Source organism: Columba livia, chromosome 5 (assembly GCF_036013475.1).
Source record: "Columba livia isolate bColLiv1 breed racing homer chromosome 5, bColLiv1.pat.W.v2, whole genome shotgun sequence".
Classification (NCBI taxonomy): domain Eukaryota; kingdom Metazoa; phylum Chordata; class Aves; order Columbiformes; family Columbidae; genus Columba; species Columba livia.
The window spans coordinates 29,721,233-29,732,454 of NC_088606.1; the positions used below are offsets into that span (position 1 = coordinate 29,721,233).

At 39.4% G+C, this 11,222-nt stretch overlaps 1 protein-coding gene and 1 long non-coding RNA gene across 14 annotated transcripts in view; one reads left to right on the forward strand and one right to left on the reverse strand.

Moving 5' to 3' along the window:
• The window catches only part of HEATR5A (HEAT repeat containing 5A), a 65,915-nt gene extending 64,152 nt beyond the window's left edge, over positions 1-1,763 (forward strand). For all 11 annotated transcript variants that reach the window (XM_065064097.1, XM_065064098.1, XM_065064091.1 and 8 more), the window contains one exon: positions 162-1,763. Coding sequence is in view for 9 of the 11 variants with exons in the window: in XM_065064091.1 (XP_064920163.1) it covers positions 162-463 (302 nt within the window). In the remaining 2 variants the exon portion in view is untranslated. The remainder of the gene's footprint in view (positions 1-161) is intronic.
• LOC135579564 (uncharacterized) lies at positions 1,722-8,445 on the reverse strand. Of its 3 annotated transcripts, none has more exons than XR_010472915.1 (3): positions 7,047-8,445; positions 6,570-6,911; positions 1,722-2,678 (listed from the first exon to the last, which is right to left on the reverse strand). It is a non-coding gene; the product is annotated as an uncharacterized LOC135579564 (long non-coding RNA). The 3 variants fall into 3 exon arrangements; XR_010472913.1 differs by having other exon boundaries at positions 6,570-6,951; XR_010472914.1 differs by having other exon boundaries at positions 1,722-2,093; positions 6,570-6,951; positions 7,047-8,443.
• Between the last annotated feature and the right edge of the window lie 2,777 nt (positions 8,446-11,222).

Below are 11,222 nucleotides of genomic sequence, written 5' to 3' on the forward strand. Positions count from 1 at the left end.
TTTGCTAACAAGAATGTTGGTTCTTTTTACCATACAGTTCAAATAACATTTTGAGCTGTGTAGTTTGTGTTAAATGTTAACTTAGAGAAATACTTCTAGGTAGGATCTGAAGATGTTTTTTAAAAGTGTGTGTGTTTAAGTTGTGTTTTCCATGTTTACAGGTGCTCCTTTGGTGGCCTGCCTTCTTCCCATCCTTATTTCCTTTCTTTTGGATGAAAATGCCCTGGTTTCTGCTACAAACTCAGCAAAAAATCTACATGAGTTTGCTTTGCAAAACCTGATGCAGATTGGTCCCCAGTACTCATCAGTTTTTAAAAAACTAATAGCTTCCTCTCCAACTATGAAAGCCAGGCTTGAGTCAGCTGTGAAAGGCAATCAGGAAAGCATCAAAGTGAAGACTGCTAAACATGCAAAGAATCCTGGAAAAACTTCAAGCATTCAGCTAAAGACCAATTTTCTTTAAAGTCTCATATTGTGATTTTATGCACTTTGATATCAACAACAAAAAATGTCCCTTTTAATTTCTAATAAGAGCAGGATCCCTGTGAGTTGACCTCTCATATTTCAGTCTGCACTGAAGTATTACAAAAAGTTTTTAAGAGAAAGCAAATCTCTAGGTAACTTTCTGTTAGTGTAAGACTTTTTACACTATGCATAAATCTATCAGAATCCATCTAATCTGTATTTTTGGATTATTTTGGACTAAAATACCAGAAATGCACATGCCTAGATAAGTATAGTGAACTTTATCATAGATACATTTAGGAGCAGCCCACGCTTAGCCATTAAGTAGAATTAATTTTGGTTTAAATCAATGCTTGTCAAAAATAAGTTACCCTGATTGGTTCTTGGATTTAACTGGGACATAAATTTACTTGCAGGTTGTAATCTATCCTAATTACTAATTTAACACACTGCATCATCAAGTAAACAGATTAAATATCCTTGTAAGCCTTACAGTAGATTATTGTTGATCTCGGAACTCTCAACTCAATAAAGGTAATATTGATAGCTTTAATCCTAATAACTTCCTGAGCTGGCCGAGATGTAGCAAATGCGGCTCCCAGGGCGTCACCGGTGGGACAATTCTGCACGTGTAAGTACCTGCAGGCCGCCACTGCGCTGCCTGACACAGCCTCACTTTCCAGGGTGTGTACTTGCATTAATTTTGGATTAGGCTAGCCAGGCAATTGAAGCTTACATATCTTGTCCAGGATAGGACAGCAATTTTAATATACTGTGCCTCGATTCAGACATCTGCTCTATCCAGATGTGTGTTTCCTGATCTTTAAATGATCGGTTATATGTACTCGTAACTCACCTAAATGTATGTATCTCTGCAATGAGAGATGGACATATTTGAAGTCAGCATGTCCTGTGTCATGATATGAAGTATTTAATTAACATTTTTATCAAGAAACATATTTTAATATAGAAAAATAACTATCAAACTTGCAATGGCTATAAAGTATTTTATACAGGTAGTGTATTGACTTCTTTCTTGATACCAGTATTATCTAAACCAGACACTATGAAACTGAGGATAGCATTTCCTTCTTGAATCTAATTACTTTAAAAACCCACAAAATTACAGAACTGAGAAACACGCTGTGACTCAGGAAAAGTGTGATGTACTGTATTTTTATTATTATAAGTTTTGTATATAAATATAATTGTAAATTGTACAGAATTAATCATTTGACCAAAGTTCTAACAATTCATTTTTCTAATTTACATAAATAAAGCTAATTTTCTTCACTTAAGATTTGTCTTAGTCATTTTACCCATAGCAAAGGAGCTCTAAGGACTCCGTAACCGAAGAACAATGTAAAGCTGCCGCAAGGCAACTTGTAAGAAAAGTTTGGGCTGATGCACCAAAGTCTGTGACTCGGCACCGCAGAGGCTCCTCTGTTCTGTGAGGCACAGTGTGGGAATGGGTGGGATCGGGGAGACAGACTTGGTGTGTGTAAATCCCTCTGCTGTGCCAGCTGCTGAGATGTGTGAACGATGGCTGAAATCCCTTCCATCTTTCCCCAGAGAACCAGCAGTTCTTTGTTCCACCTCTTCATTGCAGTCGAATTTGTAGTTGTTGTCTGGATTGAAAGGGAGTTGCATGAAATTTGGCAGCCGCTTATCTCATTTATCTCATTAGTAATTCTCATTATCTTCCCTTTAAAGTTTACTGGGTACACTTTTTTTTTCTTTTTTTTTTTTTTCCCAAAGGCAGCTTCTGGGAAATGACAGTGATTCTTAGGGGACTTCAAACTTTTAAATGAAACTTACGTCATGTTTACTGTCAAAGTGGCCAAAAATATTGCTGAGAAAGTAAGCCACTACAATAAGTATTTGTGGATACGTGTTTCATTTTCAGTAATGTATAAGAACAGCATGAACCTCTTTTCACTAACATTTTTAACGTTTATAATACAATCCGATGAAATCCTACTTTGCTCAAAAGTGTTAAGAAACATGCCTAAGTTGCAAGAGCACCAAGCAAAGCTGTCAAAAGCCAAAAATTAAAGTTTAGAAGAGCTTAGTTCTAGATTTCTTAGATGACCTCATTGTAGTAGCTCACATCTGAATCTCTGAGAAGTGCCGTAGTTATGTGACTTGATGTTTCTTGGTCAAGTCTTGTTGCCACATGTGGAAAAGCACCATTTTCAACATATATGTGTCTCCTAAATGCAGAAACAAAACCTAGTTCAATAAAGAGAAGCACTGCTAATTCTTAATGTCTTCTGTAAATTAGGACATCTGTGTGAGCCTAATTTATCCACAAAGTAAAAATACCTGTGCCCTGAGTTGTGCTTTATCATGTCCATTTACAATAAAAAGGTGGATCCCATGAGCAAACTTACTCATTTAAGATTTTATAAGTGACTCTTACAGATATAATCTTGTTTGAGCTTTAAAAAGAACTTGGCTTTGATATATCAGATATCTTTTACACAGTCTTGTTTTTTCACAAGGAATTTGCATAAATTTATTTTTCCTGAAGAAATAATGAAGACCACAGAGCAGTTTTGGTTTTAATACACTCTTTTTTAGGCATTGCTTGGCATTCCAGCTCTTACATTCCAGTAACTATCTTTGCAATGAAGCATGTGGCCTGCATGCACACTTACTTTGTGTTTCCCCTGTTTGTTTTTAAAGTGTAATGGTTTTTGTGTGACAGAAGGCCCTGCCTATGCCTAAACTTAGGTGTGTCTATGTATATAAAAATATGGGTACATCACAGAAGGTAGCATTTTTAAGTGCTATGCAAAAATTATTTGCAGACAACTTTCTATTGACTGCAGCAGAACAGAACTAGTCAAAATCATGCAAAAGCATCACACAGTTGGGATGTGGTTGTTTTTAATTGGATATAAGTCCTTAGCACTCCAGCTGAATGAGCAATGTTTCTGATGGTCCTGCTTAGGCTGGAGTAACTCTGAGACTGATCTAGAGTGTTCCAAGGTGCAGCAGACACCTTCAGGCTGAGAGATGCATCAAACGATCCACATACCACCACAAAATAGGATTACCAAATGCACAGGAAGCATAGCAGGCTTTTTATTAATAAAAGTCAGTTAATAATTTGCATTTTCAAAGGGATTTTTTTTCCCAAGACTGCCACAGCAGTAATTGTGAGTTGTTGCAATTGCAGGAGGGATGGAGTGATCCAGAATAGTTTGATAGTTTGCCAGAAGTAATAGTAATACTACTTAGTAGGGGTCAGGCAGCTAATTCAATTGAATTTCAATGTAGTTTTAATTTGAATGAAGTTGGATGTGTCTGTGGCCATAACTACGTATGAGGGGTCACTGTGACAATCTCCTCTAAAGCTTTATCCATAATCTCACTGCTAGGTGTACATTTTTTTGTTTTCAGCCTCCTGAAACGCACCTCTATCAGTAGACTGCAAGTCAGAAGCTGTTTCCTAGAAGAGCATGTTGTTTCCTGACCAGTGTTGGTCTGGTAACAAACTGCTCCTCTCCCAGCGAAAATAATGGCCAGTAAAACTTTCAAGCAAGGGGAAAAACCCTTAGAAAATAATCACACTGTCCAATATTTAAATAAAAGGACAGCGAGGTAGATTATTCTACTTCTCTGCACTGTGGTGTCAAAAACCACTGAAGAGTCACTCCCTGGCCAGCCTGGTCCCCGCAGGCAGGCCCGGCCCGGCTCTGCATGGAAACCCCGTGGCCTGATTGCACACCCGCAAGCGACCTTTCTCTTGAAATAAAGACGTAATGAAATAGTTGTTGAGTTGCAACTTCCGATCCTTAAAAATAGCCAATAAGATAAACTGCACTTTCATGCAGCTGAGTGTTAAAAGAAGCACTTGAATTTGTCCATCTCTCATCCATGCTCTCATCTGAGCAACAGTGGAGTCGTTGTGGTAAGTGACATTTCATGCCAGGCTCCAATTAGCTGAAGTATGGAGCAAGCAGTTCATTTTTGCATATATTGGTCAAGCTGTTTAATGATGGTAGACGATAGCTTCAAAGATATCAAAATTAAAAAGCATATTTGGCTAGGTGTGACATGCTTTACCTGCCCCTAATGTATTTGTAGATAATGAATACTGAAAGTTGATTATGTAGAATAAAATTGAACAGATGCACTTATACGTTATGTTGGCTGTACAACACTAAAGATGCCAGCGCTACACCACCAACCTCCCCAAAATGTTGTGTGGTTCTTATTTTAGTTTGGATGTACAGTTGTAGACTTTTTTTTTCCTAAAATATTCTCTGGATCCTCTGGAGAATAAACAGTTTATTATATATAACAATGAGAGGGGAAGTGACATCTAAATATAGCAAAAGTAGGGCTGAAGACTTCTTCTGAGAAACAGAAAGCAAAGCAAAAGCAGGCTTCCAAACCCTCCTGGAGTAATCTGTGGTAGATTAACCCAAATTCACTCACTCTGCAGCCAAATATAAACTTTGCTCTATCGTCCAATTCTCACTTCTATAGTCCCCACCATCTAAAGTGCAGGATCAGGTTCTAAAAGGCAGAATGTGGCATCAAATCTTCTTTGCCATGTACATGTGCCAATTTTTCTAGCTACTTAACAGAAAAATGTGTTGTGTATATATGTAAACAAGTTTGCAGATGGGGAAAGCCTGTTTCTGAAAGTTGCTGGTAAGAAGCTAAATTTGGTAGTGGAAAAGGTTGATAAAATCCTTTTCTACGCTACTGCCTTATGCTTTATAATTGTCTAACCTAAATTGGATTTTTTTTAAAAAAAAAATGTTAATATTAATGTATTAAAATTTATGTGAATTATCTCATTGCTAATGAAATACCATATAGAATTGCTGAGATTCCCTGTTGCTCCTGGTGGGAAATTTTTTTAATATTATAACCCACTCTGGGGAAGATTTTGATTTTATTTGATTTTTGTAAGTTGGGTTTTTTTCTCTGCCTGCTGCCTCAGTTCTCAGTGTCCTTTTCTGCAAGAAAAGGAGGTTTTGTATGAGACATGTTTTCAGTGGAAGTAGAAGCCTCAGGGGTTCTGGAAACAATTTTGATGTACATCTAAAAATAGAAATATTATGCAATTTGAAAATGCAGTCTACCATTATGAAGGCAAATGTTCTTAACCTCATCCTCTCTCATGTAAGGTTCATGGAAAACACCAAGAAAAAATTGTCACAGATGTATGGATGTCTTCCAGGAAACACAGATATGAGGATAACTGACTCAAGCTTTTGCGACCAAATGTACCTGAAACTGAGTTAGAAGAATGAAAGAATTTGCATACAGGAAAAAAAATCAGATTTTCTTTTATGATACTACTTCAACTATATTTATTAAATGAGCAAGGATGGCAAGAAGAGGGGTAATAGAAGAGGCAATACAAGTAAATGGTTTTTCACTTCCAATCTGAGGCAAGATGCAGTCTGATGTTTAGCTGTCAGGGAGCCAAGTGACACAATAATGTGATCAGAGGAGGGTGGGTGGGGCTTTTTTTAGCCCATATTCCTCCTAGTTCCCTTTTGAGACCAACTAACCTAGGAATGATTTACTTTTGTAAAATGAGAACTCTCAAGAAGTACGCAAGAATGAGTGGTCTGGAGTTGGAGCCACAACCCATCTGTAGGCACCCTCCAAACCAGGGGTGTCAAATTCCTTTTCACCGGGGCAGGGGGTGGTCGGGTGTGCACATCAGCCTCGTGGTTGCCTTCAAAGGGCCGAATGTAATTTTAGGACTGTATAAATGTGGGAGTAGTTATATTTATACCATCCTAAAATTACATTTGGCCCTTTGAAGGCAATTGCAAAGCTAATGTGGCCCCCAGTGAAAATGAGTTTGACACCCCTGCTCCAAACCGTACAGTAAATATAGATACATGTGGACCCTTGGGGCTAAAAGGCTTGCAGCCTTCTGTCCTGATTTTCCCATATAAAGCCATGGAGACGTGGCAAAAGGCCATACCCCTACCCTCCCGTACCAGGAGGACAGGCAGACATTGGGCATGGTATGAACTACCAAAGAGGTTTCCTCTGTCTGAGGGCAGCTGAACCTGGGGAAGCTGTGAGTGAATACCTTCTTTTCCAAGTAGATGTCTTCTTACCTTTCCAGTTGGTTTCTACAAGTACGTGCTCACCCAGGCACGCGCTTTGGGATCCCTCTGGACCATGCAGCTACCATTGCTCAGGAACACAACGCTGGGCGTACGTGTGTTGCTCAGTAACTTCCAGTGCCCTTGATCCATGCTGAGACTGTTGGTAGTCAAATACAAGTCAAATCCAAATGATGCATAGAAGAGAGCTGTTCTCCATGTTGCCTGTTGTCGCATGCGTATTTATCCATGCAGTGTCCTCCTCAGCTCTGTGCACTTGCAGCAATGTTCAGAACCATGAACTGCAATGGTTTAGGATAAGCAGCAGTCCACGTAAGGTCTCTTGGAGCTTTTCTGGACAAGACAGGAGAGGAAAGGATGTTGGATGAACTGGCTATAGAGAGGCCATGGAAGCAGATTTGGAACATAAAACAACTACTGCAAAGCTTCTACAGAAGGAGGAAAAGGGAATAGGGAGAAGGAACTTACCTGGTTTGTCAAGCTTGAAGTGGCCACCAGGGCTGCAACATCTCCACATGCAACAGGCTGCCTTGCGTAGTTACGTGATAATTTTTTCCATTATGTGAAATTTGCCAAAATCTTCTAGTGACTTTGATACATTAATGAGAGGAGGCACAGCAGCTCCTAAAGTACTGCTACTACCTGTGGAAACTGTCTGTCCCATGCTGTGGTACATATCAGTTGGATCAACTTTATGGCTGGTGGTCAGGATTTGAAACTGTATTCTTCACTGGTTTGTTTTGGCCATTAACTAAAAGTATGGCTTTCAGTGCTATAATTTTCTCCTTCAGAAGGTAACAAATATATTAACTGTTAGGGATTCTCTCCTGACTGTCTAGGTTTATGAAGCTGTGCCTGCACTACACAGGATGCCTCCTAAACAACTGAATCTTTTTTACATTTCTCATGTCTGTGTATTTCTAGTAAGTGCAAGAACTGAGACACACAAGCGAGTATTTAAGATCCAGTTCCTGTTCATGCTAACACCCTGGAAGTATGTGCAACCCATTGTTAGAGATATTTTCTGGTTGTGCTCCTTACGTTCCCGTAGCCAACACCCAGCCATGACTTGCTGAGTGACTGCTGCTGGGTACAAGGCCTAGAGGGCAACACGCTCCAGACTGAACCAAGAGTGCGTGCTGTGAGGATGGAGCAGCCAGAGGGAGAAGCAGCAGGCAAGGAGCAAATACAAAAGCTGTAGAGGAAGCAACAACATTCTTGAGTGATTATTTTATATATTAAAAAAATGCTGAAGGATTAGGAGAGGAAGGAAGTGGGAAGAAGAGCAAGAGGCATACGCATGCCTATTAAGAGAAGGAAGATAAAATAATAATTAAATCAGTTACCTGGTTGACTCATTGCTTCAAAACAGACCAGGTGAGCTATCATAGCTTAATGGTTGCCTGGAATCCTATAAAATAATTTACAAATGAACCTACTCTGATTTACAAAGTTCACACAATTTTATGATACATAAGCTTTGCGTGTTCTGTTTTGGACTGCTTATTAGTTATCGTCAGGAAAAAAAAGATACTGCCAGCCATCCATGTAGATCAAAGCAAAACACTTTGTACAAGCAGCACAGGATGACACAAGTCAACGACGTTGCTAGAACAAGTAATGCGAAGTTGCATGCATGCAATACCGAGAATCTATACTTGTCAACAGAATATGCAGAGCAGCCACAACTGGATTACATTCTGTGAAGTCTGTAAGTAAACCACAAAAACAGTCACTGCAATGACAGAAACTTCATCAGAAAGCACTTCCACACAAAATGCAAAGTCAGAAGACAAGTTTGAAGTGATGCAACCCAACTGCAGCAGCAGACACACGCTCTAGTTTCTGTGGCCTTTTCAGTATTGGTTACAACACCCGGACATACACACTTTGTGTGTTTTCATCAGAAGGTTTTGAAATTACTTATAGGAAGTTACTTGAATTGCAAAATTTTCTCCACTGTCTCTAGATTAGGATTTGACCTAAATGGGTGAGTAGTCATTGGAAATGAAGACCATTCCTTGGAGGGTGTTCAGAGGTCAGAAAGAATGCAGAGAGAGTTGGGAAGTGTTTGTCACTGTTCAGTGCGTTTTTCTAGGGCAGGCAGATGGGACCAGAGTGCGATTACCGGTTCCTGGTTATTGTGATCCCAGGGAACTGCCGACTGCCTGTAATTGCTGGCAACAGCTCAGTTCCTTCAGGGCAGGGAAGAGAGAGGGTAAATACCCCCAGCCTTTAATTACAGCTTGATCTTACTCCCCAGCTCTGAAGAAATGGAAGCTGCTGATAACACAGGCTGCATGAAGCAGGGCCTAAGAAGGGAACTGGTTTTCAAAAGCACAAATAAATGTGATTGTCGCCCTTCTGGGAAGAGAGGGGAAATGGAAACATGTCATGGAGGTGCCAGAGAAAAACATTCAGTAAAGACTGAATATTGCTGTGCTCTTGTTTGTTCCCCCCATCCCAACTCCACCTGAGAGGGTCTAAATCACAAAGTGCCAGCTTTATTGAACATTATAGACGTATACTGAGGCCACATGGAAATTTTCATGCAAATAAGATACTTGTTGCGCAGGTTATCTGGTTAACAAGTCGTCATAGTTACTCAGTAGCAAATGCTCTCTACAAATCAAAGCCTCTGAGTTAGTTAACAGCTACACCATTGCCGATGGATTGACCTTGGTAACCGAGTTGTTCCACTGCAGAATGATGATTGTGAAGTGGCTGAACTTTTAAACTTTTCCCATTTCCCATAAACATTTCCCATAATCCAAGATTATCCCATTTCTTAGTGGAACTGCAATTCAGTCACTGTTGACCCCTAATCTACTAACTGAATCACTAGAACTGGTGAATACATTCTCAGCAGTTAATGTTGTAACAAAGAAGACAGCATTCTGAAAACGATATAATCACCGGAAACGTCCAGAAATTTAGTAACAATTTGACAACATTACTTGTAAATTTGAGAAAATTGACTATTTATCACTACTTGTTAAAGTGTTTACATAAGCTAAGTGTAGGGAAGCTTTTTTTGTCCGGGGTTGTTTCTGGTCTCAAATCACACTACTCCACTTTTTGTTCAACATAGATTAGAATAAAAAATACAGATGGGATACTTTTGTGAAAAGGCGATAACGAGATTAACTTCACCTTCTTACATTTTCTCAAGTATTTGTCAATCTGATTAGTCACTGATATTCTTTGATTTTCAAACTTAAGTTTGTGGAACTGGTTTAAGTATTGAAACAGACAAATACATGTTATCCAGTATTATTTTTCATGTGGGTCCACCACTTATTCCTCTCTTCAGACTTTGCCATGAGGCTGAGCATAAGGTTGACCCACAAAGAGCAATCTGATCCAAGGGTGCTGAAAGCGATAACCTCAGCAATACTTGAGCATTATTTAAATAAGATCCAAAAAATTTGGTAGCCAACACTTGATTCAAAATACTGAAATTTCCTGGAAGTTCAAGTTACTTTGCGTGTAAACCTTAGTCTGTTTAAGGTATTGCAGAGACCAAAATGTGTTTCCTTGAAAATCTTTTAAACTCCTGTGAAAACTCTGCACTAAAAAGAGAGCTGGTGTTAGTGGCATTAGGTATGTGCAAAAAGAATGGGAAACTATTTCAAGGGAGCGGTAGGGTGAGTGTTGCTACAGACCCAAAAATGCTCCACATCTGACATGAAAGGGCCTGAGGAAAAAAGACATTTTTATCAGTCAGGATGGGTCTTCAGAGTGACTGTACCAAATAGCTCTGCCAGCGGAGGTTGCCTGAAAAGAAACTCAGCAGCATCACTGCGAAGTGATACTGAAGTATCATTTTCAGTCACATCATTTCTACTAGTAAAATTAATTCAAATATTTAATTTCACTTGCCAGTCTTATCTATAACTATGTCTAAGGCCATCAGACAAGAGAATTCTCTATTCCTTTCTCTAATGTAACTACATATTTCAAGATCAGTAGTCCAAGATATATTAGTTTTGCACAATGGTATTCTATGTTTTTATGACTCACAACTCATACTGACAGGGCCTCTTTTAATATCAATTATTAGGTTTGCTTTTAGACCTCAGCTGTGGTTTATGCTTACTGTAGCACAGCGTAAGGCATCCAGCATCGCTGAGCTAAGGCAAGAACTGTCAGTTTTCACCCACACTGCGCTGGCTTCTGCCAGCTGCAAAAAGCTGCCTAGATTTGCTACAGAAGGGGAGTGGGGAATGAAACAAATCCAGAGTTAACACAGAGTCAGTGCCACCTTCTATAGAATTCAGCCATGTTCATGACATACTAGCCTAGGGTGACATTTTTCTTATTTTTTTTTCCCCCAAGAGAAATTCTCTTGTTTTGGAATGTCCCTACAAAGAGTCAGCTGTGATTTACAGCCTGAAGTTGGTAGCTACAAAAACTCTTTATATTCCAGCTTCTGCTACACAACTAAAGCAGCCAAGTGGGGCATCTAAAACTGCTGTGTCAGAGCAAATCATCCCACAATAGACATGAGTTAATACTGGAAGACAATAGTGACTCAGACCTTTAGCTTATGGGACAGACAAAGTTGCGTATCACTTTACAGCCAAGAATGTTTTGATGCATCTTCTAACCACTTTAGGAGACATTAGGGTATGAGTCCCAGGA